Below are 27,336 nucleotides of genomic sequence, written 5' to 3' on the forward strand. Positions count from 1 at the left end.
TAGAACAATTTATCAAGAGTTGTCATGGATTCTACAGCCCTGACAATTTTAAAATCAAGATTGAATGTTTTTCTAAAATATATTCTCTAGGAATTAGTTTGGGGAAGTTCTATTGACTGGTTTATACAGGAGGTTGGACTGGATGATCAAAATGATCCTATCTGGCCTTGGAAACATGGCAGCTGTTCATGAATGTACAACAACACAATTTAGGATAAATTTCAGGAAGAATTCTGATACATCAGGAGGCGTATAATTTCCATAATTATAATTTGTCCAGGACATTAATATTTAAAGCCACCACCGCTGTAAAAATGCGTCTTGGGAACTACAATTGCAACTTGTACTTCAGACCTTAATTTTATGTTTCCTCCATTGTGCAGAATCCTGGAATTGTGTGGTTCATCATTATTAGCCACAAACCTGTCAACCCTTTCAATTTACAAGTTACCACTGAAAGCCAGCTGTGTATGCTGCTGCTACAGTTTGCAGGCATGCCAACAACTACTAATGATCAATGGCTTTGAAAGCAGTTGATAAATCTGAGAATATCAGCCTGAACTCCTGACCTTCATTGGTTCCTAAGAGAAGATTATCTATCAGTGCATCCCTGTGGCATAGTCAGATGCTGGGATAGAGGCATCTTGCTCTTGAAGTTTGCTACAAACCCAGATGGAATATAGCAGGGCCAACGACTCCTGCACTAGATTTGTAAACTTCTGAAGAGACAAAGCTTTCAGTAGCCAGTTGTCTAATTATAATCAGATGGACACATTCCTCTGGTGGAGGACAAAACCACTATATTTAGAATCTAGAAAGACTCTGGGGGCTCAGGAAAGGCTGAACAGAAGTGCTGAAATCTAGATTACCATTGCCTAGAACAAAATGGAGAAACTGCAGGAGAGTTGAAACAGTCAAAATGTGAAGACAGGCTTCCTTTAAATTGAGAGATACTGAAAAGTTTCAGGATTCTCCTTCCACAATGATACAATGAATGCTCTCCATCTTGAAATGTCTGTCACATCACAAAAGTAGTAACCTTAAACTTAGACCTTAGTCCATCCCATGCTTTGCTGCACATAGGGGTACCCACATTTGCCATCCTTGCCTATCAACTGCCCTTCTCTCCTAATCTTCCCATTTCATGTTGAGGTGCTGATGTCATTCAGAACTGTTTGTTTCCATGTTATTCACAGTCTTCCTCTCTTTCTTCTTGTGTTTTCTGGCTTCCATTCAAGGGCAGTATTTGGTAAGCATTCTTTTTCCATGTCCCAGCCACTGATGTCTTCTTTTGTAGATTATTTGTGAAAAGGGTACCTTGTCCAGTAATTTTTATGACTTCTTCATTCGTCTTCCTGTAGTAGTAAGCTGTTTCAGAATTAAGGCTTCCCAATCTCTTGGGCATTATACAGAATGACACGTTACCCCCTGAGCATTGTTTCCTATTCTAGAACGAGGCATTCTGCACTGATGTCCCAAAAATGACTGATTATATCTTTTCAGGATGAAATAAATGCAAAAATTAATCCAATAGTATAAATAGACGAGACCAATATTATTCAATTAAACCAATAGTACATGTCCAATGGAAATTTGATTCTTTTAATATTATTTCTATTTAAACAAAGTAGGAATTTTTTGTCTGGGCACAAGCTCTAATCTTAATTTATTTTCAAAGCAGCAATAATGATTAAACCCTATTATGGACTGACATCTTGCCAATTTGTGTTGTTTAAATTAAATCTGAATCATAAGAGTGAAAAAAAGGTACAAGAAAAACCATTAAATGCCTCTTTCATGTTTTGTTAAAACATTTTTAAAACATGAGAGCCAAACTTTTTTTATAAAATGATTATTTTTAAAAAATTTGATCAGAAAATATTACCCACAGGAAAAGATCTTGTTCACTAAGTTTCAGCCTGGAACAAATTAAAATGGGCCAGACACAAGCCACTAAAAAGTTGCATTAGAACTGAAGCTCATCTATAATGTTATAGTATCATAGCACCCTAGAAAGTTAAGTTGGAATATATAGCAGGAGTCACGGCACACTATTTACACGAAGAGTTTAGTTTATTTGCCTGGTTTGTCAGCACAGTTTTCTACAAGCACAGATCTGTAAAAGAAACATCAAAACACCATTAGCATGCCCAACAATGATGTTTCTGTCCATCGATGACCTTCTCAGTCTTCTGCAGGGAAAGCTAGATAAAGCACTTCTACAGATGCAAGCTAGAAATCATTTCAAATAAGGTTCTCTTTCAGTTCAGAAGCGGGAATTTTATCCAGTGTATGTGTCATACAGAAGACCAGGTCTAATGTGATGACATACATTGACTCTGACATAAACCCTACACTTGACAAATTATATTGACTACTAGCAAAGAATTTCATCTGTAGGCACAAAAGCCCAGCAATATACTTCCCAAAGATGTTCATGGTGAGAGCAAGTATTTGGTAGCTAAGGCACACCAAACAGCAAGAATCATAGATGTTACCATAGATCTATCAATATATAATTGACTCTGGTACGAGCAATATAATAGTTCAGAAAAGATTCTCTTCAACATAAGAATGGCCCAATGCCAAGTGTCCCAGAGGGAATGAACCTAACAGGTAATGATCAAATGATCTCTCTCCTGCCATCCACCTCCACCCTCTGACAAACAGATGCTAGGGACACCATTCCTTACCCATCCTGGCTAATAGCCATTAATGGACTTAACCTCCATTAATTTATAAAGTTCTCTTTTAAACCTTGTTATAGCCCTAGCCTTCACAACCTCCTCAGGCAAGGAGTTCCACAGGTTGACTGTGTGCTGTGTGAAGAACTTCCTTTTTTTTGTTTTAAACCTGCTGCCAATTAATTTCATTTGGTGGCCCCTAGTTCTTATATTATGGGAACAAGTAAATAACTTTCCCTTATACACTTTCTCTACACCACTCATGATTTTATATACCTCTATCATATCCCCCCTTAGGGTACGTCTACACTACAAGACTATTTCGAATCAACTTAATTTGAATTTGTGGAATCGACCTTATGAAGTCGAAGTTGTGAATCCACACTAAATACACAAGGAATACTAAGTTCGACTGTGTGAGTCCACAGTAACGGGGCCAGTGTCGACTTTGGAAGCGGTGCACTGTGGGAAGCTATCCCACAGTTCCCGCACTCCCCGCTGCCCATTGGAATTCTGGGATTTCCCCCCAATGCATGCTGGGGGGAAAAATGTGTCGAGGGTGGCTTTGGGTAACTGTCATCATTGAACCGTCAATCACGCCCTCCTTCCCTCCCTCCCTCCCTGAAAGCGCCTGCGGGCAATCTGTTCATGCACTTTTCTGCTCAGTGACAGCGCGGGCGCCACAGCACTTTGAGCACGGATCCCGCTGCAGTTATGGCCGTTGTCAACTCCTCGCACCTTATCGTCCACCTCTTCCACAGTCAGCTGCTGAGAAATAGAGCTACTTTTCAATGGTGCTGCGAGCACTGGTGGACCATGGGGGACGTTTTACCAACATCAACGTCGGGTGGCCAGGCAAAGTTCATGACGTGCGTGTTTTCAGGAACTCTGGTCTGTTTAGACGCCTGCAGGAAGGTAGTTTCTTCCCGGACCACAAAATAAGTCTTGGGGATGTGCAGATGCCTATAGTGATCGTCGGGGACCCAGCCTACCCGCTAATTCCCTGGCTCGTGAAGCTCTGTGCAGGCGCCTTGCACAGCGACAAGGAACTCTTCAAGTACCAGCAAGCAGTGAGCAGCATGACCTGTGACTGTTCAGTTTCTTTATAGAGAAGCTGAACCTGCCCCTGTTTCTTTACCAAGTGACTGTTGACTAGCATCTGCAGTTACATACCCCGCCCACCCCGCTTCCCCAACTTCCAACACACGTTTAAAAATAAAATACATGTTCCACTGTAACTTTACAAAGGTTTCTTTATTGATGACTTTGCGTTACAGGGTTGAAACTGGGACACGGACTGTGCTGGGTAGGGTGTGCAGTGATGTAAAGACCGCCTGTAAACTCGAGGAATGACAGGCTCCTGCTCCCAGAGCGGTCTGCAGTGCCGGACTGGATGTTTCAACGGAGCCTGCCATCCCTCCTTTTTGGGACTCTGTGTGCGGGGGCTATGTGGCCTTTTGGCGGGGGAGGACGGATACAGATTCCTCTGCTGCGTGGCTCTGTGGTCCAGGACAGGGACCGTTGCATGAGATCTGTAACCCCCTTTCCCCCGCTACGAAGTCACGTACCCCCCCACCCACACAGAACCTGCAAACCACCTCCCATACCGACCAGGGTGCGTACTGACTGCAGTGTGTGTGTGACGTGCTGCTGATCCTGCCCCCATGTCTGTACCCTGGTAAAGGTGATTGTCCTGTCAAATTACCAACCCCCTTCCCCCCCTTCAAACACAGTCTCCTCTAAAAGAACATGACGGAAACAGTAATTAACAGAAAAGTATTTTTTATTATCAACTAGACAGTTAGGGGATGAAACTGGGATGGGGGCTTGGGTGAGGCGGGAAGGAAAGGACTTCTCAAAATTTAGGGTATGAGAGCTTTTGGGTAATTGAGCACTCTGCTGGGGTGCAGTGACAGTTTACACGGCCTCTGGCGCCCCTCCTTCTGGTTATTTTGGGTGAGGGGGGTATGGGACTTTGTGGCAGGGGAGGGCAGTTGCAGATACACTGCAGGGGAGCTCTGTCCTCCTGCCTGAGGTCCTGCAGAACATGCACAAGGCGCAGGAGCATGTCCATTTGCTCCCTCATTAGTCCAAGCAGCGTTTGAGTCGCCTGCTTGTCTTCCTCACGCCACCTCTCCTCCCGTTCGCTGTGTGAGCGCTGGTACAAAGAGAGGGTCTCCCTCCACTGGCTCTGCTGGTCTGCCTCGTCTCGGGAGCACCCCATAAGTTCAGCAAACATCTCATCCCGTGTCTTTTTCTTTCACCGCCTAATCTTTGCCAGCCTCTGTGAGGGGGATGCTGTGGCAGGTCTGGAGACAGTCGAAGCTATGTGATGGGAAAAAGGGAGTGAATTCCTTGCAAAGATAAATTTTTGCGAACAATGAACACAGTGTAGTCTGTCTCTGTGAATTCTGGGTTGAGATCCCAGTGCCTGATGGGGCAAAAACCATTTTCGCGGGTGGTTCTGGGTAAATGTCGTCAGTCATCCCTTCCTCCGGGAAAGCTACAGCAGACAATCATTTCAAGCCCGTTTTCCCTGGATTGCCTTGGCAGACGCCACAGCGTGGAAACCATGGAGCCTGTTTTGCCTTTTGTGCCTGTCACCGTATGTGTACTAGATGCCGCTGACAGAGGCGGTCCAGCAGCGCTACACAGCAGCATGCTCTTGCTTTTGCATGACAGCAGAGATGGTTACCAGCCATACTGTACCATCTACCATACCATAAATTGGTAATAAGATGGGCATGGTTACCAGTCCTTTTGCACTGCACCATTTGCTGCTGTCATAAGTGCCCCTGGCTGCTCTTAGCCAGGGGCAAAAAACAAATTGGGAATGACTCGCTGAGTCAATCCCTCCTTTTTGGTATCTAAAAATAGAATCAGTCCTGCCTAGAATATGGGCAAGTGTACTAGAGAACCACTGTATCAGAGAACCAGAGAGCACAGCTGCTCTGTGTCAGATCCTGCATAGATTATGAGCTGTATGCTATTCACAGGGGGTGCTCCTGCAACAACCCCACCTGTTCATTCCATTCTTCCTCAGCCTTCCTGGGCTACCATAGCATTGCCCCCCCCACTTGTGTGATGAAGTAATAAAGAATGCAGGAATAAGACACAGTGACTTGTTAGTGAGAAATGAGTGGAAGGCAGCCTCCAGTTGCTATGATAGTCCAGATAGGACATTAAGGAGTGTGGAGGAGAGGAGCCCAGCATCCTGCTGCTAGTCCAGGGGCAATTGAATCTTTTCTTTACACATGAAGGGTGGGGGCTGATGAAGCTCAGCCCCCTGTTGCTATGACGACGATGGTTATCAGACATACTGTACCATCTACCAGGAAAAATTAGGGCCAGGCGCCCTTGATCGACCTCACGGATGCTAGTACGCATGGTTAACAGTCCTTTTGCACTGCCCCAAGTGCCAATAGGCTGATGATGACGATGGATATCAGTCATATTGCACCATAAGCCACCCATGGTGGGTGGGGGAGTGAGGATATCGGTGTTCAGTGCTGCAGCATCCCATCTATCTTCAGCATTCAGTAAAGATACGGTGACATGTAAAAGCATCAACAGAGGATTGTTTTCCCTTTCACTTCTGGGGGTGTGTGTGCGTAAATTGCCGAGCTATGCCCTGACCCACCGCGGACACTGTGTTTTACCCTAGAAGCATTTGGATCTCAGCCAAGAATGCAAATGCTTTTCGGAGACAGCAGGAACGATACCTTGCGTCCTCAGTCCCCCCTCCCTCCATGAGCGTCCATTTGATTCTTTGGCTTTCCGTTACGCTTGTCACGCAGCAGCGTGCTGAGTCTGTGCTATGCCGTCTGTCCGGAGTTTTTTGAAAAATACTTTGGACCAGGCGTAACATTACAGTAATTCCCCTAATTAGATGCAGGAGTCTCCGAGCGAAATCACCCTGAGGATGGTCACTGAAGGAGATAGAGAGCGCATGCTGCGTGAAAGCTAGCACAAACCAGGGCCCTATGCAGCCGTGCTCGGGGAGGCAATGCTCCCTGAGTACCTCATGAAAGCCTGGCGCGGAAAAGTGTGCTACCACGGAGCACCCAATAAGGCAGCTCTCCCCAGGAACCTTCTGCGGAGGCTTTTCGATTACCTCCAGGAGAGCTTCGTGGAGATCTCCCAGGAGGATTTCTGTTCTATCCCCATATATAGAGAGACCTCCTTTTCACATACTTCAGATTCCTGTTATATTAAGAATAAAAGTTTACATGGTTAAAGCACTTACCAACTGCTCCTTCCCCTGATTCAGGGTCCGGGTTAACGGCCGGGGAGGGTTGTTGGGGGATCTCCATGACGGTGATGAAGAGATCCTGGCTGTTGGGGAAACCAGCGTTGTAAGCGCTGTCGCCTGCCTCGTCCTCCACAAACGCTTCCTCATCTTCCCCGTCGGCGAACATCGCCGAGGAACTGGCCGTCGACACTGTCCCATCGTCAGAGTCCATGGTCACTGGTGGGGCAGTGGTGGCAGGCTCCGTAGCGTCCGTTTGCCACTTTGATTTTTTGGTAGCCTTGTCTGGGGTCCTTGATTTTCACGCGGCGCTGCGTTGCATCCCGGCTGTATCCTCTGTCTCTCATGGTTTTGGAGACCTTCTCATAGGTCTTTGCATTCCATTTTTTGGAGCGCAGCTCCGAAAGCACAGACTCATCGCCCCACACACCGATCAGATCCAAGAGTTCCCGGTCAGTGTATGCTGGGTCCCTCTTTCTATTCAGAGATTACATGAACTCCTCTGCTGGAGAGCTCTGCATCGCTGCCGGTGCTGCTGAGCTCGCCCTGATGTCCAACCACGAAATGAGATTCTAACTGTCCAGACAGGAAAAGGAATTCAAATTTTCCCGGGACTTTTCCTGTGTGGCTGGTCAGAGCATCCAAGCTCGGACTGCTGTCCAGAGCGTCAACAGAGTGGTGCAGTGTGGGATAGCTCCCGGAGCTAGTAAGTTCGATTTGCATCCACACCTAGCCTAATTCGACATGGCCATGTCGAATTTAGCGCTACTCCCCTCGTCGGGGTGGAGTACCAAATTCAAACTAAAGAGCCCTCTAGGTCGAATTAAATGACTTCCTGGTGTGGACGGGTGCACGGTTAATTCGAATTAACGCTGCTAAATTCGACTTAAAGTCCTAGTGTAGACCAGGCCTTAGTCTCCTCTTTTCCAAGCTGAAAAGTCCTAGCCTCTTTAATCTCTCTTTGTATGGGAGCCGTTCCAACTCCCTAATCATTTTAGTTGTCCTTTTCTGAACTTTTTCTAATGCCAGTTTATCTTTTTTGAGATGAGGAGACCACATCTGTACACAGTATTTGAGATGTGGGCGTACCATGGATTTATATAAGGGCAATAAGATATTCTCCATCTTATTCTCTATCCCTTTTTTCATGATTCCTAACATCCTGTTTGCTTTTTTGACTGCCGCTGCACACTGTGTGGATGTCTTCAGAGAAGTATCCACAATGAGTCCAAGATCTCTTTCTTGATTAGTTGTACCTAATTAGCCTCCATCATATTATATGTATAGATGGGGTTATTTTTTCCAGTGTGCATTACTTTACATTTATCCACATTAAATTTCATTTGCCATTTAATTTGCCCAATCACTTAGTTTTGTGAGATCTTTTTGAAGTTCTTCACAGTCTGCTTTGGTCTTAACTAGCTTGAGCAGTTTAGTATCAGCTGCAAACTTTGCTACCTCACTGTTTACCCCTTTTTCCAGATCATTTATGAATAAATTGAATAGGATTGGTCCTAGGACTGACCCTTGGGGAACACCACTAGTTACCCCTCTCCATTCTGAAGATTTACCATTTATTCCTACCCTTTGTTCCCTGTCTTTTGATCAGTTTTCAGTCCATGAAAGGATCTTCCCTCTTATCCCATGACAACTTAATTTACGTAAGAGCCTTTGGTGAGGGACCTTGTCAAAGGCTTTCTGGAAATCTAAGTACACTATGTCCACTGGATACCCCTTGTCCACATGTTTGTTGACCCCTTCAAAGAACTCTAATAGATTAGTAAGACATGATTTCCCTTTACAGACACCATGTTGACTATTGCGCAACAGTTTATGTTTTTCTATGTGTCTGACAATTTTATTCTTTATTTTTGTTTCAACTAATTTGCCCGGTACTGATGTTAAACTTACCGGTCTGTAATTGCCGGGATCACCTCTAGAGCCCTTTTTAAATATTGCCATTACATTAGCTATCTTCCAGTCATTGGGTACAGAAGCTGATTTAAAGGACAGGTTACAAACCATAGTTAATAGTTCCGCAATTTCACATTTGAGTTCTTTCAGAACTCTTCGGTGAATGCCATCTGGTCCTGGTGACTTGTTACTGTTAAGTTTATCAATTAATTCCAAAACCTCCTCTAGTGACACTTCAATCTGTGACAATTCCTCAGAGTTGTCACCTACAAAGGATGGCTCAGGTTTGGAAATCTCCCTAACATCCTCAGCCGTGAAGACTGAAGCAAAGAATCCATTTAGTTTCTCTGCAATGACTTTATTGTCTTTAAGTGCTCCTTTTGTAACCCTCCTCTTTTTTCTCTTTTGAAAACAATAAATCAGTCACAGACAGCTGTGTGTTCACACATGCTCGATAGGGACTTGTTAAATCAGATAAAGAGGTATAAGTTTGTGCCACACTGTGTATGGTGGGAGATACGTTGTAGTTTCCTGCTCCCTGCAATATACCGTCAGTGGCGGCTGCCATAATTTGGGTGGGAACTCTACAGGAGCACCTAGGAGGATGAGGCAGTGAGGGATAGCTGCAGCACTCTAAGCCTCAGAGTGGGTAGGTAGATGGGCACTTTTGGGACTGAGCCTATTGTACTAACATTTGTCCTGTATGTCAGGCCATTTTTTCAGTACCGATAAAAATGAAGCACATCAGCCACTGAATCACCAGTGCCATATCCTTCAGTCACAGGATTTTTCTGAGAAGCATCTCATCTGAAAATTGTTCTTTCTGTAGGTATACAGTCATGTGCCAGTGCTGTTCAGAATGGGTGTGACATCACCAGCGGCATGCAGGATGATATGAGCCAGGGTGTACACAGATGGGTGGCAATGACTCAGTTGCATGTTCCCCCTGTCTCTATGAAATCCCCTCTACGCAAAAAGCTCATGCTGGGGATTCCCGTTTTGGGGGACATTTTGGGTAACAAGAGATCAGCTGCTTTACGTAGCATGTGTCTTTGGAAAGGATGCCTACATTCCACAATAATTTACTCTTGAAAAATGGCCCTCTAAATGTTATAATTTAACATATGCACCACAAGTGGGATGTGACAAACAAGAAACAGGGCATCTTCAGGGGGAAATGCACAGTGTTGTATAGAAAGTGATGAAGTCCAGTCATCACTGGAGCTAACCTTAATGGTCATAAGGGGAGAGAGATAGTAAATGCTTCAAATGGTACTATGGAGATATGGACGTAGGAACACAGAAGGGGAAACTATCTTACTGTATGGCCAGACATATGATTTGATAGTCAATAATACATTTTTCACTAAGAAGGAAGAACATCTGATTTCCTATAAAAGTGGTAACATGAGGGTGCAGATAGATTACTTCCCAATAAATCAAGTTGAGCTGAAGAACATCAAAAATTGTAAGGCTAGCCCAACAGAAAGCATTGCAACTCAACACAGAATGCTGGTTCTTGACTACAGATACATATCATCCATGAGAACAAAAGAGTCCACAGCAGTTCAGAAAACCAAGTGGTGGAAGCTTAACTAAGTTAACAAGTAGGTTAAACTGAAAGTGTTGGAGAAGATCACTTTAGAAGGGTTAAAAGAAAATATTAATCAAGGGTGAAATCATATTGAAAGCAAAATTCAAGAATGTGCAAAGAGCCTGCTTGGTGAAGTAAAAGCAAGAGTTTTTTTCCCCAATGAGATTTTGTGGCAGAATGAGAAAGTTCGAGAGCTGTGAAAAAAATGAAAAAAATATTTTAAACTTTGGCAGGTGATGCTCCAACATCAGGATTTTCAGGAGTAAAAAGACAACAAAAACCTAGTGAAGAAAGAGGCACTAAAGCCAAAGCCATGGAAGGCTTATATGCGCATCTTGAAATGAAGGAGAGAAAGAAAGAAATATATAGCCTGGCAAAGATGCTCAATAAGAGAACTAAAGTCATTGGTGAGATAAAGGTAATTAACGAGGAAAGGGCAGGGCCTATTAGCAGTAGCTAGGTACCCAGCCTATGAGAATAAATGGATTGAAGTTCAAAACTATGGACTTTTTATCTTTGAATACACAGTTTCTTTTGAAGCTGCACACCAAGCAAATCATCCCTCATGTCAACAGAGTTCTACAAGATTCATATAAACAAACAGAGAAACTGAAAACAAAATCAAGTTCTATCTGTGGTCAAAGTGAGTTAAGTACCAAAAACACATTTCTCAAAGTCAAAACCCATGATTAATAAGTTCAATTGTTTTCCTCATGGGGACATAGGATTCACAAAATGAAGCAAAAATGGCCTAAAAGCAATATGGGCTGCTCTAGTGCATTTTTTGTGTGCTCTTAAAAAAATGACAGAGCTCTGAAGTATTTCAGAGATATGAAAGATTCCTACCTAGTGCAAGAGGAACTCTATTGTACTCTCTTAATCACTGCTTCACCTCAAGCTGGCGTCTTTCTTTCTTTCAGGACTGGTTGTCAAATGCAGTTTTATTGCTAACCTAAAGACAAAAAGCCAAGTAATGCAATTCTTTAAAGCTTTCAGTAAAAATGAATTTATGTTTTAAAATATGGCTTTTAGATTTTTCTTACGTAATGAGACTTGGGCAGCTATGGTGTTTGTATAATATGAATTGTACAATAGTTCTTTCCCTACTGCAGAGTATATAAATGCCTTCTATTGTACCTGACTGTGGTATTCCTGTATAAGTAGTTGTACTCTTTCACTGAGAGGAACAAAGTGGGATAAAGCAAACTTGAGTCTCCCAAGAAGAGTCCTCCTTCAGCTACTTTATGTCTTGGCTTTATCAGGCTGCTCTTATAAACTGTCTCTCATGTTCCCTTGTTCCTATGGGCCTGATTATTGAAATACAGTAAGGGCAAGATGCTAAGAGATCCAGCAGTGAAATTGCAGCTAAGGATTTAAGTCACTTTATTTACCTTCATAATTCTGGGCTGCTCCAGGGGTCCAAGCATCCCCGAGTATAACTTGGACAACAAAGTTAAGGCAACCTGTTCCAGCTGCCTGTGTGCAGCATTGCTGTACAGAATCTCTGCAGCGCTATGTATTGCAGCCTTGCACCAACACTCCTGTCTCACCCCAGCCCTTTGCACACCTTCTGTGAAAGGGCATTTCAGGGGTCCTTGGAAGACATTTTCCTCAGTTTCTGCACTAGGGAAATTTTTCCCTGACTGGATCCAAAGCTTCTAGAGTCGCTTTGTAAAAACATGAAGGACTAGATCCTGTGGCCAAGTTCTAGATCCTTAGGCTAGGTTTCTGCGGGAGGACTATGTGGAGCTAGGCTCTGCAGAAAGTACCAGCCAGCACGGTCTGAGTGGTGGACCCTCACATGCCACTGATTGGCTGATGCTAGCATTTAAACCAGGAAGCTATCACTGCTTCCGCTCCAGACCTTGCTTTCTACAGACCCTGGACTCTGGCTTCTGACTCTGGTCTGTCCTTAACTTTGCTATTTGCTCACCGAAGCCGCGGAACCAGCGGACCCTCCGCAGGCACGCCTGCGGGAGGTCCACCGGAGCTGCCTGCCGCCCTCCCGGCGACCAGCAGAGCGCCCCCCGCGGCATGCTGCCCCAAGCACGTGCTGGGGCCTGGAGCCGCCCCTGTTCAGAATAGCCTAATACAGGAGAAATTATAGAAAAAGAGCAAAGCATTATAAAACGTTAAGCAATACCAAAGGGGGAAGAAAAGATTAAAAAAGAAAGGGAATAACTGATAAAAAACCATAAAAAGGTAACATGCTTTGCATTATGAAATACTAATACTAATATATATATGGAGAAGCTAAACCAACTCCAGCTTTTATTTCTCTCTCAAGTCCACAGAAGAGTACCATTTCAGGGCCAGTTTCTGCAGTGGTTGTTCATATTATTTGTTATAAACTTTTGCTCTCTTCTTGAGTTCCTGAGCAGGGCAAACTAGCTTCTCCACTAACTATAAAGTGTTGCATGGTGCAGAATTGAAAATTCAAGTAATAAAGTTTAAGGACAGAATGGCCCACTGGATCACTTAAGGGTTACCATACGTCCGTACTTCCCCGGATGTGTCTGGCATTTTAGTTGTTAAATCGCCGTCTGGGAGGACTTTTTAAATATCTAAAAACATCCGGGAAAATACCAACGTATGGTAACCCTACCGTGAAAGTGATTCGGGGCTGAGCAGGGGGAGTGGAGGCCGCCGGGGTGAGCCAGGCAGGGGAAGCAGGGGGTGCTGGCGGGGGCTGGGTTCACTCCTGGCCTGGTGTTGTGGCGATGAGCAAGAAGTCACAGCCTGGCCCTTATCAGCGAGTGTCAGGCGGGGCTGGGCCCCGGGCCCTGCACTCCAGCTCCATGGGCAGCAGGGGGCAGCGGCTGTAGGTGTCTCCTTCTCCTGCGACGCACGGCAGGGCTGGGAAACAGCAGCAGCAGCGTGGCCTCTCCTGCCCCATGGCGGGCTACACTCCTCGCCTGCCCCTGCTGCTGCGGAGGCTGCCGCCGCCCTGGACTCAGGTCACCTGGCTCCCCCCGAGTGGTGCCCGGTTCCTGCTGCTCTCGGCCGGCAGGTGCAGGGCCCCAGCTGAGCCCGGTCCCTTGTGTCTCCTCCGCGGTGGTACCCCCTGCTCCGCGTCCTCCCGGGCAGCCGTGGTGGCAGCAGCTGGGGAGCCCCAGAGGAGAAGCAGCCCCTGGGCAAGCCGGGGAGACTCTGAGGTGAAGAGGCTACTGGCCCTGGCATGGACCGAGCACTGGAGACTGACCGGTACCTGCCCCTGCCCCATCCCGGCACCTCCTGCCCCCAGCCCAGTGAGTGTTACCTGTCCCACCAGCCTCAGTGCCCTGCCCCATACTGTCAGCCACTCCAATCTCATTGTGACACCAGCACCCCTTGGCAAAGGGCCCCCTGATCTTCACAAACAGCTATCACCGCAGGCCTGACAAACTCACTGCACCCCGCATGTGTCTTACAGGGCACTTACCCACAAAGAGAAACGTGGAAGGGATCTACACAAGGCTGGTAACTTGTCAAGAGTGAGAATCTTTGTGAGATGTGTGCATGGGTAATATTGAAGGAATAATGTATTTACCTTAAAAGTCTGCTTTATAGACTTGGAGTAGAAATTAGTTACCAGGGGATAATGGCCTTTTGGGGCAAGGGGGATTTGTCACCCTGCCTAACCTGGCTGATGATGCAATGCGAGGCTCAATTGTTTAGCTTTGCACAATAGTAAGACTTTGAATGAGACACCATCACAGGCAATGGCAAACAACTGAAACACCTTGAAGGTAAAAAAGAAACATTACAACAGGACTGGGGGTCGCCCTGTGTGCAAATAGAAACAAAGTCTGTTTTCAGTATAACACAGAGGAGAGAGTAGCACATTGTATCCTTTCACTGAGGAAACCCTTTGTAAAACAGGGCTGCTTTCATGAATGTTTGTATCCTGGTGTTTGGGAAACCAACCAACTCTGCGAAGACTGAACTTTGTGGGGAGAGGAGGAACCTACTTTGAGATAAGAAAGGTAACTCTTGATAAGTGTAGGCCCAGGTTCAATTTTTTTTATTTTGTTTTATATTGTAATCATTTGTTTCCATCACTCTTGTTTCTAGTTAAATCCTCATTCTTAAATAAACTGTCTTTTTTTCGAGTGCCGAGCCAGCGGCAGGCGGGGGAAGGCCAGAGGCAGGCAGCGGGGGTTGAAGATGTGAGTGGTGAGGGAGCCACCGGCGGGTGGGCAGGCAGGAGTGAGGCAGGGGTTCTTGAGGTGAGCATGGGGGTTTCTGTCAGGGGAGTGAGGAGGTGAGTGGCAGGTGGGAGGAGGCGAGCAGTAGGTGGGGGACTGAGGAGGGATGCAGCAAGCCAGCGGCAGGCCAGCGGGTGAGGAAGGGTGTGGTGGCAGGGTGCAGCGGGGAGGAGTCGGGATCTGGGGCAGAGTGGGGGCAGAGCATGGGAGGAGCGGGGGTGAACTGTGGGCGGGGCCAACACGCCCCATGGAGTGTCCTCTTTTTTGAATGTTCAAATATGGTAACCCTAACTTAGTCTCACCTCTGGAATTAAGTGACATATACCCAGATGAACCTAGCAAGTGACTTGCCCCACATGATGCAAAGGAAGCTGCAAAGCTCCCAAGGACCCTGCCAATCTGACTTGGGAGGAAATTCCTTACTAATCCTGCATAAGTAAAGTGATGGCCTGTTTTTAAAAAAATCCAAAGTTGGGCTAAGCAGCCAAACACTGGGTTAGCCACAATCTCTTGGATCTGTAAATCTGGGCTGGAATTCTCGCCTGAACAGATTTTCCTCCCAACACTTCCAGAGCTTCCGTCTTCTGATGGGGTGAAAGCAAAGCTCTTCTGAGGTTACTTCAATACTTTCACTCTCATCCATGCCACAAGGAGGAAGTGAGGAGGAACAAAAACGATAAAAAATATTAAAAAGTGAACCAAACATTTCTAAACCACCTGTGCATTTTAGATCAAATCTGGTTAGAGCTTTGGGCAAGTGTTCTGGTCAGCACTAATTATAAATTAAACTAGTTTCCCTTCTCTGTTAGGTCGCAGTTCCCATGTTTGTTTTGTTTTGTTTTTTTAATTGAGTATGCTTATAGCATCTCTACAGGAGGGAGCTGAGAATGCCAGTCCTAATCTCCTTAAAGATCAAGAAAAAACCTTGTGAAATATGGTTCCAAAGAAGCAGCTCACAAAAGTCACTGGAACTGTACAGATCGTTTCTTCTTCCTGCATTTTCACAAGGCTCATTTAACAGACCATGAAAGTCCAAATGAATCAGCTACTCATTCAGCAGATGAATAACATGGATCATTCCTCTCACTTTCCTGGAAATTTCCATTACATTTGAATTTAGAATTATTGTTATTATTTGTGTTCTTTAATTGTGCCTTGTGATAAATAATTAGTGCCAAAATCAAATCATCTGGTTTAGTGAGGTATTTTTTCAGGCTGATATTCTCAGCTCTTGCATCCTGTTGGAGTAGAACTTGATATTTTTTAACAAATTATCACAGGCAGTGATTCTTCCACTACCTTATGTACAAAATCTAGACTTATGGCACTTCTGAGATCTTGCATGCTTGATTTTAGTCCACTATTATGTGATGGCAAACTATCAGCACTGAGCCTGTCTCTTTCATTTATGAATAGCAATGCCCCGTATGCTCTTTAGGGGGACTGGAAGTGGTCCAGGACTGCAACTTCTTTCCAGCTATTTTTAGGCAAAGTTGCAAGACGGCCATAATGAAGAGATCAAAAATTAGAAAAAAACCCAACAATCCATGGACATTATTTTGTACCATAAATAACCTCCATTTTCCATTATTATAGGCCTGCAAATAACAAATACAATATATGTACAATAATAAAAGTGAACATTTTAAGAAATAGGTATCAACCATTGTAAATTCACTCTGGCTCATTTAGGACAACTGGGAGTTTTTCAGCAAGAATTATAATACATAAATCTGCAAATTAGGTTCCAGATTTGATCTTTTTCTATCAAACTTTTCCTCTTTAAAAAGAACAACTGTTTCTGGCTCTGACAAAAGAGTCCAATACCATTTCTCACAGTTACCTGAGTCCTGACATACATTAGGGGTGCAAGTCCATCAAGGTGCTGCTTGCCCTCAACTTCCATGAATGTCAGTGGTAGTTTAGGGCACTCAGTCCTTTCAGGATTGGATCCAGCTGCTCAGCATTTAAGAAATAAAGCTATTTGTATGCTCTGCTCAGATAAGTGTTTTTAGTTAACAACACTCAAGTTAAAAAACTAAGGAAATCAAGTGAAAAGTTTGTGCTTTGTTAGGTTATGCTTTCATAAAGGCTCTGAATTCAAGGAACAAGCAATGCTCAGCCATCACCAGGCAAAGTACACTATGACACGTATAATATGCATTGCACCCTTTAGCTGAGAGTTGTTGCAGGAAACAAATGAAAGGGTGCACATGCACAGTAAGTCTTTTCCAGATCTGGAAACAGAACTTGTGAGCCCTGGCTATTAACTTCTGCTCTAGCCACTACCCAACATTTCATCCCTGCAAAAGCAATGTTAATATGTGTCCATACTCTGGACAGCAACAGCCTTCACTGAGACCCCCCAGTGGTAAATTATTCCTGTTAGAAACAGAAATGAGCAAGTCACCTGGAATAGCCCTCAGTAGCTCCTGTAGGCCGAGAACATGTGGCTGAGCCTCTCCTGAGCATTTGGGATGACCAGAGCCGTGCTAAAAACTTTCTACCCCATGCTGCCCATGCTCTGGGTGAGTTTTCTGATGCACAGGACATTGCCAAAAAAATGTCCTAACCACTTTAAAACACTCTGATTTCCACTGCTTTCTGATTATCTCAGTCTTACAATGCATCAGCAAGCTGTATGGAGGGAGCTGCCAGCTTGATAGTTAATTATTCTTTATTTTATTTAAGGCTTTTGTGAGCTGTTTTAGTGATTTATTCCTCTGTGTTAGTTACAGCAGCTTGAATATCTTTTATATTACACTGCAACCCTGCATATCTCATTGTTTACTGGAGAATACAAATGTGACCACCACTGCTCTCACCTTAGCAATTCTAGCTAGGCTATAGATGCCACAACTGCCTCCACAGTGCCAAGAGCAGTGTCACAAGGAGAAAAATCCAACCTGTTTGCACGATACTTTGTGCTCATGGGTTTGTTTTAACAGCCATCTTCCTCAGTCATACACATCAAATAATAAAACCACATGCTTTGTGCTACAAAAACAACTTAGACACAACATGCTTTCTGTAGTCCTGAGTGCCCCAGGCTAGGAACAGATGGGAAATGTTGTTTTTGTGAATACAGCAAAATGCAATTTATTTGCCTGTTCTACAAAAGTAAAGGAGCCAATAACAAACAAGAACAAGTAAGGGAAGGGCAGGCTCCTTCATGACAACATACTGAGACAAACGCCAGCACTCCAGATGTGTTAGGAAAATTAAAAAGCGTGGCCCAAACTGTAGCATAGAAGTGAACAAAATCATATTAATGGCCTGCTCCAAATAGCCTGATCCAAAGGACATTAAAGCCAATGGAAAGAATCCCTTTGATTTTGATGAGTGTTAGTTCAGGCCCTAATTGCACAGAGCAGTCAGGAAAATGGTGCCAAATTATATAGAAATATCCCCCAGGAAGGCACCCGTGGAGAATGCAACAAGCCCAGCAGCTCCGTTCAGTACAGCACATGCATATCTGTTAAGAAGGAGAAATAATCACTGAACAGGAAGTGTGGCTGGGGAAGCCAACCAGTCCCATATCCTGTCTCCTAAAAGGTACACGGAAACGGCATAAAATTCACACAGCCCCAGGCAGTGCCTCTCTTAATTTCCTAACCTGTGCCTCTCTCTAAAACCCCTGTGAAGAGGGAAGTCCCATAGTGGGAAACGGCCTGGGTTCCATTATTTATTCAGCACATTCTTGCCACCCAGGCACCAATAAGATTGAATATTTGTTATGTGGCTCTGGAGTATGGAGTTCCTCACAAAAGACAAACTCCTCTCTACGCACAGGGCCATCATAATATGGCAGCTACAGTAATCATCTTACAGCAATCAATAAGGCTGAATTCCTCTAAAATACTATAGATGACTTAAGCACCAGACAATTGCTTGTGATAATTATTATGACAATATAGGTAAGCCGAGACATTCATGATTTCAACCAGAGACACCTCCCTTGTAATTGCAGCTCTACTAGTTAGCTAGGCAACCAGGGTTTAATCCATTTGGCAAAGAAATGCGTCTTTCTAAAAATTACTGAATTTGTGCTTAATCATATTTCAGCATGGAGGGAACTCCAAAAGAATGGGAAATCTACCAAGAAAATGCTGCAAATCTCATTTATAAGATTTGGGGCCTAAAACTGCTTTGATACTGTGAAAACATAGGTGGCAGGAGGTAGGAAGGGAGAAGTGACATGGAGAGGAAAATGCATCTACCTACCTGAGAGGATGTTGTTTCCTTTGTAGCTGAAGGGCCACATGTGGAAAAGGGGAATGGGCCCTGGAGTAGAGGGAGGAATCAGGGAACAGCTGCTCTTAACAGCATTTTCCCAATCTTTATGCATTCCTAACATCTGCATAAAAAACAGAGTAGCTAATGCTGCCTAAAGGAGTCTTACCTCCTCTTCTGTACACTTTCACTTCCAATGAAGGGATTAGAGCGCTATTGGAACCAAGAGCAACAGAGCTCCATTATGGGTTAGCTGAGTGGATCATAGAGAGACTACATAACTAGGTGAGGAGTCACAGGACTGTAGCCAGAGTTTCTTGTAAATCTAAACTCCCCCCTCTCCCCACCCAGGAGAATTCCCAGTTCATACTATGCTGCCTCCGTTACCGCAATGCAGGACTGAGCAGAAGGAAGACCAATAGCAAAACTTTCATAGCCCCTGGGGTTTTGGATTATTTTTTTCTCCCTATAAGAGGAACACAAAGACCAAAGTGTAGAATCTGAGAGTGTAACCTATGGAACTCTAGGCTATCCAGAGAGTAAATACAAAGAAATTAAAAAAAAATCACTGGGGAATGAGGTTTTCCTTCAATTGGCTTAAATATATGGTGTTTGTAAAGCTAAAAGAAAAGGAGACTGTTAAAGAAATTGGACGTGTACACCTGAAGTTTAATGAAAACCCCATTGTGTCCAATAGATAAATGAGTAATTCATCATTTTGTAAAGATTTCCCCACAATGTTGCCGAAGATATCTGCCATGCAAGTCGGAGCTCCGTAAAGGAAGATTATCTTGTGCTTCTAATTTTCCTGACCAGATCTTTTTTCGTTTCAGTTTTGTTTATAAAGCAACTTTGCGCCTCTCTCATAATCACTTGGCCTCCTTTTGGAGTTCAACAGCATAGCCCAGACAACTACAAGAAAAGCATCCCATGAGTCATCCATGCTCATAAACACTAACATTCTGAAAATTACACAGGACTATGGTGTTGCAGAAGTCGTAATGCATGTGAAAATAATCCTAACTCATATGTAATTGCTTTCTCAGCGGAGCCCATTGTTGAAGTAGTGCTCTTAAAAGAAATATTTGCTATAACATCATAATAAACCAAAGTTACTTTCTGAATTGCCTCACTGCAATTGTCTTTTAATGCGAGGGTGGTTATAAAACGATATTAACATTCAGATTCAGACAATAAGTCAGAGAGACTAAACCTAAAGTAAACCTTGAACATTTAAATACTTTGGAATTTTAAAATCCATTTAAGAGCACCCTACTGAGGCAAACATTTTCTTCCTTATAAAGACAGTTCTATATAGAATATTTTCAATAATAAATATAGTGTTATTTTCAAAATATCTTACAATATATGGAATTAAAGAGAACCATGAATATTTTTTATATAATACCAATACTAATACATATATATATTTTACATACACTCTCAAAATGCAGCGCTCATTAGCACGTAAAGTTAGTAGAAGCAAATTTTATAGCATAACCTCAATACATATATTGTTTACCTTTAACTTCATATAATGCAAGGTAATTGTAAGTCCTAATACATTTTGCTTCTACTAATTGCACTAGCAAATGTGCACTATTATTTTAAAACTGTATATTCACATGAAAATATACTGGTCCCAGACGTATGACATGAATTTACATTTTTTTTTGTAATTTCCTTGTCATTTTTGTTAGCTGAATCCCTCTTAAATTTTGCAGTGAACTCAAATTTGTAAATTGTCCTGGACACTGTAGGAAGACTGACAAGACACCAGGACTTTGGTTTAACTAGTCCACAGCTTTATTAATATAATACATCTGGGCACAATCCAGCAAGAACTTCTCTGGTGAAAGTCAACCTTCCTTTGGTTATTTATTCAACGTGGGGGTGGGCTGCATTCAGCCCCTTTCCACCTTTAACCTGTTCCCAAAACCATTGCTGGGACCTCACTGCACTCCTCTCATATAAAGGTTGAGGGAAAGAGCAAAAGGGGTGGTCTCCTCACTGTACCAGACATTAGGAGCTGTAACCCCATTCCACATCTTCTTTAAGAAAACAACTTTCAATTTCAGTTTATCAGGGAACTGGACCCCGTATTAAATGGTTACCTGCATTGGCACCTGTCAAGTCAGAACAGCAGGAATACAATATGACCTATCCACTGGATGCCGCACTGCTCAGAGGGAGCCACCCTGCCTGGATCAATCTGGCAGTGAGGGGAAAATTCCTTCCCATTCCCCAAAAGACTACTAGAATGATGCCCACAGCAAAGTCCATGGACACAACGCTACTCTGATCCCAAGGTGGGAAGAGAGAGGAAGCTTTTGCTCCCAGGCATAGAAAGGCACCCAGGTAGGTGAACTGGCTCATAAGCCCTCCTCTTTGGGTGTATGGGAGTCAATGGGCTTCTACTGCAGCCTTCCAACCAGCCAGTCAGCCCTCCTCCTCACTTCCCCAAACCCACAAGGAGCATAAGCATCCATATAGAGAGGAAGGAATAAGGAGGGACAATCATTAAAGGGGGGAGAGGTTTTCTTTCCCTGCTGGCTCAGGGAATGCCTCCCTAACTCTGAGGCTGGGTGGGGAGTGGGAGAGGACATTTGTGACCTCCATTCACACAACTGTGAGACAACAGGGAGATGCTCATCTAGGGCAAATTGGAATATCTCAATTTACCAGAGCTATGTCAATTTACAACAGCTGAGGATCTGACCAAGGGTCAACTTCAGTGTTGAATCCAACAGGAGAAATTGCTTTGACAAGGAGAAAGCTCTTATTCAAAACCAAATAGCTTAAAAAACAGAAAAGAGAATTCGGACATTTACTGGCTTTTTGTCCACTTGCTTGAGAATGTTGCACGGGTATGAAAGTTCCCTTTTAAACAGAATTTCTATTAAAATTTCAAGAATAAAAATAATTTGTTCATGACTGATTTTATATATAGTGGCATCATGGCAAATCTTATCAGTTAAACCACAGAATGCTTAAAATCAGACATGAGCTCACTCTTTCTATTCTAGCTATTTCCACAGAAAACAAGTCTCTTACACTTACTTGTGGTGCAATTCTTGAACTCAACATCATCTATTGCTGCTCCTCCACCTAGGTCTTTGGCACGAATGCCTTCAAATATGACTTCAAAATTCCTCAGCTTCCCCAAGTGCAATTCTGCTTTCCTCCATTCATCACAAGGGTTCCCAGACTCACTCCACACTTTTGAAAGGCCGTTATCAGTCTGAAGATGAAAGGACATATGTATAGTAAGGTATATATAAAGCACAGATTTCACACAATAGTAATTTAGCAGACAAAGAGAAGGCGCTGGGATGTGTCCCTTGATACTCCAGTATTATACTGAGTTTTGTCAATAAATGATTGACACATGCTTTGCTGGGATAGAGAGGAAAAAAGAGTAAGAAGAAGAGACTATCATACATATCACATAAACATCTATAATGGATGGAGCACTAATACACAAATTACTGTGTGTATGACTAAACTTCAAAGCAGTGTACGTTGTTATCTTATACTTACACACACATGAATCAGTCTCTCTTATCATTCTCAGAATACCCACCGTGATACTTAATGCTGGTTTGTGTAAATGCTAGTGATCAAAAATGTCAGCAGCAGTACATTCAACTTTATACTCCACTCAGGTGCATTCTTTGTGTTTAGAAATATATTACTGGTTACAAGGGTATTTCTTCAATTTTAAATATAGGGGATCTCTCTCAAATAGGGACATATTTTTACAATTGTTACCATGGTAATAAATGTAATAAGAAAACTAACAAAGATAAGAAATCCATAGGTCTACCCTATATGCTTTAAATGGAAACAGTAACATCCTGAATTACGTGTGCCAATGTACATAAAAAATTAGCCTCAAAAGCCTGTATTTAAATCACAGTACACAAGCCAAGCAGATGTACAGCATACATTATGCTTAGTATTTGAATAGAACATAAGAACGGCCATACTGGGTCAGACCAAAGGTCCATCTAGCCCAGCATCCTGTCTTCTAACAGTGGCCAATGCCAGGAGCCCCAGAGAGAATGAACAGAACAGATAATCATCAAGTGATCCATCCCCTGCTGCCCATTCCCAGGTTCTGGCAAACAGAGGCTAGGGACACCATCCCTGCCCATCCTGGCTAATAGCCATTGATGGACCTATCCTCCATGAATTTATCTAGTTCTTTTTTGAACCCTGTTATAGTCTTGGCCTTCACAACATCCTCTGGAAAGGAGTTCCACAGGCTGACTATGCATCGTGTGAAAAAATATTTCCTTTTGTTTGTTTTAAACCTGCTGCCTATTAATTGATGGCCCCTAGTTCTTGTGTTATGCAAAGGAGTAAATAACACTTCCTTATTTACTTTCTCCACATCAGTCGTAATTTTATAGACCTCTTTCATATCCCCCCTTAGTCATCTCTTTTCCAAGCTGAAAAGTTCCAGTCTTCTTAATCTCTCCTCATACCGCAGCCGTTCCATACCCCTAATAATTTTTGTTGCCCTTTTCTGAACCTTTTCCAAATCCAATACATCTTTTTTTGAGATTGGGCAACCACATCTGCACGTGTAACGTTGACAGACCCTGGTCGTCAGCCAGCAGGATTAAACTGGGGATCTCTGGAGCTTAGTGCATGAGCCTCTACTGCATGAGCTAAAAGCCAACTGGTTGTTAGCTAAAGTTGTAGAGCAAACTCATTCGTCTCTCTCTCTAAGTGGTCTCAGTGCCACTAGATGGGAGAGAACATCACACCCAGGAGGTGTGTGGGTTACACATGCAGTATTCAAGATTTGGACGTACCATGGATTTATACAGAGGCAATATGATATTTTCTGTCTTATTATCTATCCCTTTCTTAATGATTCCCAACATTCTGTTCACTTTTTTGACTGCTGCTGCACATTGAGTGGACGTTTTTTTAGAAAACTATCCACAATGACTCCCAAGATCTCTTTCTCGAGTGGTAACAGCTAATTTAGATCCCATCATTTTATATGTATAGTTGAGATTATGTTTTCCAATGTGTATTATTTTGCATTTATTAACATTGAATTTCATTTGGCCTTTTGTTCCCCAGTCACCCAGTTTTGAGAGATCCTTTTGTAGCTCTTCACAGCCTGCTTGGGACTTAACTATCTTGAGTAGTTTTGTATCATCTGCAAATTTTGCCACCTCACTGTTTACCCCTTTTTCCAGATTATTTATGAATATGTTGAATAGGACTGGGCCCAGTACAGATCCCTGGGGGACACCACTATTTACCTCTCACCATTCTGAAAACTGACCATTTATTCCTACCCTTTGTTTCCTATCTTTTAACCGGTTACCAATCCATGAGAGAACCTTCCCTCTTATCCCATGACAGCTAACTTTGCTTAAGAGCCTTTGGTGAGGGACTTTGTCAAAGGCTTTCTGAAAATCTAGATACACTATAATCACTGGATCCCCCTTGTCCACATGATTGTTGACCCCCTCAAAGAATTCTAGTAGGTTGGTGAGGCATGATTTCTAGTAAGTTGGTGAGGCATGATTGGTGAGGAATATCAATATTATAATTCCTCATATAGTAAAAAATGACTTGAAAGTATTTTTGTGAATAAAATCACAGAATCCATTTACTATGATTGGTGGATCTGTAGCTCTGACTGTTCAAACACCAGTTATTTATGAAAATGTTGTGGCCCCCAGATTTTCACACAGTTCAGAACGAATGGTTTGTCAGCCAAAAATGTATTTTACAAGCTTTCATTTTGCCAGGTAAGAATGAAATGGGATCCATTTCATGAATATGCTAGGTATCAATTAGATTTTAAAGCTAAAATCTAACAAACTACATTTCCCAATTAGATAAACGTTAAAGCTAATATTAGAATGGAATCTACTAGGATAATCTTTTTTAAATTGAGTTCAAGAAGTGTTAGCTTACTATTTAATGCTAAATTCTTTTCAGGTCACCTTTTAATTCAAATAATATTTCTTATATAGTTGCATTTATTTATTCTTAACTAATCAACAATTTATTAACTCACCCAGAACCACATTAGTATACAATCAATAGTTTATCAATCAAATGCAACCAAGTTCTTGGCATGTACTGAACAAACCAATACAGTCCTGCAAGCAACTGTCAAAGACTAGGTTTGAGGCTCAGCGGTTATATCAAGGAGCAGAGCAAATAACCATGATTTCTTATAACATTTACTTATGATTTATCGATAATCAATTCCTTAGTACTGGAAACACATTCCAGTATTACTCCAAAGAAAAAAGATAAAAGTACCTTCAAGACAAGTGTAAGAGAATGGTTCCTGCTATATGAATGGATTGGTCCAAAGGAACAAGCTTAGAATATCAAAAGCAATTGCTTAAATTTATGGTTCAATCTCTTTTAAGCCAATTTGCTTGGACTTACAAAAGAGGGCACAGATATATCATTAGTTCAAACCTAAAATATGGTTACTTGAGGTTTCATTAAAGAATGTAGGCTCAGCAAGATAACTTACAATATTGTGTGTTGAAGAAAAAAGGGAAAATACAATCTTTGAAATGAAATCTCACCACTTCTTATCCTGTTACTCCTGGAATAAAGAAGAGTCCTTTCCATCCAGCTGGTGCAGATTTTGGTCGCATTGGGGATTCTGTGGCTAGAAAAAAAACCTCTGGGGTCCCATGTGGAGCCCTCAGATTTATATACCCTGATTTCAAGCTCCTTGAAGGAGGCTACCCTCTGATTTCTATTAGATTTGTGCCAACTGAGTGCTCCAATTTCAGCTCTCGGTTTCTCTGCTGTTTTGTTGATATCCAGTAGATGGTACCAGTATGTAACAAATTTATTCAATGCTTCCTTTAGTCGGAGGGTTTAATTCAAGATTGTATTTTGTTATTTGCACCAACTATTAATATAAATCCTCCCTTTAAAGCAGTGGTTCTTAACCTGGGGTGCATGCATCCCCTGGGAGTGCGAGATGCCCTTTCTGGGGGTGCAAGACATGCCAGAATTTTTTAGAAGGTAAATCATCAAAAACACAAATTAAGCACGTAAGTACAACTACTTTGTTTCATCAAACCAATGTATTTATTAACATTATATGTTTTTAATGATAACTGCATTAAATTTTAACTGCAAAATTAAAATAAATATATAATTCTCTCTCTTTCATTCTATAATTATGATATAATCTAGGTTTAAAGAACTGACCTACTTCAATGATTTTTGAGCAGGGGTGCGAGAACATATTTTTGATAACCAAAGGGGTGCAGGCTGCAGTAAAGGTTAAGAACCACTGCTTTAAAGCAATAACTCTTACATTCTAAAGTTATACCCTTGCTAGAGTCTTTTATCTTTTAACATTCCTTTTTTCATTCTAGTGCCATACAATTCCTATTGCTTCTGGAGTGCAACAATCATTAATCAGAGAAAACAAACAAAATTCCTTATGATCTTCTAAATCTTGTAGACACGCAGTACTTTGATTTGATTGATTTGATAAATCTTTGATTATATCTGACATTCTTCACATCTTTCAAGGCTTATCATAGGATGTGAGACATTACATTAGAAGAACAAGATAGATTATTCACATATGGAGATTTCTATCTGATTCACAAAGCAAACAAACGTATTGTTTCCAAGTTGGTGTGAAATTATATATATATGTACACAGAGAGAGAGAGAGAGGGAAGGAAGGAAGGAAGGAAGGAAAGAGAGAGAGAAAGTTCCTGAGGTACCAGGAAGTTTGATCTTTGGCGCTTTCAGGTTTTTGGATCATCAGTCAGGCTAATCCTAAATAATTTAAACCTACATATTTTTCTCCACTTCTCTAGTTCTTAATTAACAAATATGAGACAATGGGGTACTCTGCACCGGAAAGGGGGCATTTACACTTGTCTGTTGCCTCACAGGGGTTCTTCTTTTCTAAACCAAGAGAGATGGAAGTCTCATTCATAAGTAAACTATGGAAGTCCTTAGCTTGTAAAACTAACAGTAGCTGGAAAATTTCTTATCAAACATCAGAGTTTTCCTTTCCTATGCATTTTATATTATAATTTTAGCTTGATTAATGCTACACAGACAATATGTTCCACCTCTTGAGATGAGCCTATTGAGTCTCATTGTCTTTAGCTAAGGATTGGATTATGCATATCAATGTTTGCCACCAGGTAGTTAAAAGGGCAGAGAGACAGAGAACTTGAGTTGTCAGCAACATATATTCAAACCATATTTTAATGTCTATCCACCTTAAAGTTATTTGTTATTCTCCTATTTAAAAAAAATCAGTCACCTAATCAAGCTGAACAAACACCATGTGATGTAGGTGATCAGTCGAATACGACCAATAATGAAGAATCACAGCAAACAGTTTGTAAACAAGCAAAATCAGGGTTTACGATAAACAAGGGTGCTTACTAAACTAGGGTTTTTAGGACTTAAAGGGACTTACTTACTAAGTGA

At 42.5% G+C, this 27,336-nt stretch overlaps 1 protein-coding gene across 1 annotated transcript in view; it reads right to left on the reverse strand.

Annotated features, from left to right (window-relative positions):
- Window positions 1-27,336, reverse strand: part of MALRD1 (MAM and LDL receptor class A domain containing 1) — a 476,497-nt gene that overhangs the window by 118,557 nt on the left and 330,604 nt on the right. The window contains exon 30 of the mRNA XM_039526296.1: window positions 21,922-22,102. Within this exon, the coding sequence (XP_039382230.1) occupies window positions 21,922-22,102 (181 nt within the window). The remainder of the gene's footprint in view (window positions 1-21,921; window positions 22,103-27,336) is intronic.

Source organism: Mauremys reevesii, linkage group 2, assembly GCF_016161935.1.
Source record: "Mauremys reevesii isolate NIE-2019 linkage group 2, ASM1616193v1, whole genome shotgun sequence".
In the NCBI taxonomy this organism is placed as follows: Eukaryota; Metazoa; Chordata; order Testudines; family Geoemydidae; genus Mauremys; species Mauremys reevesii.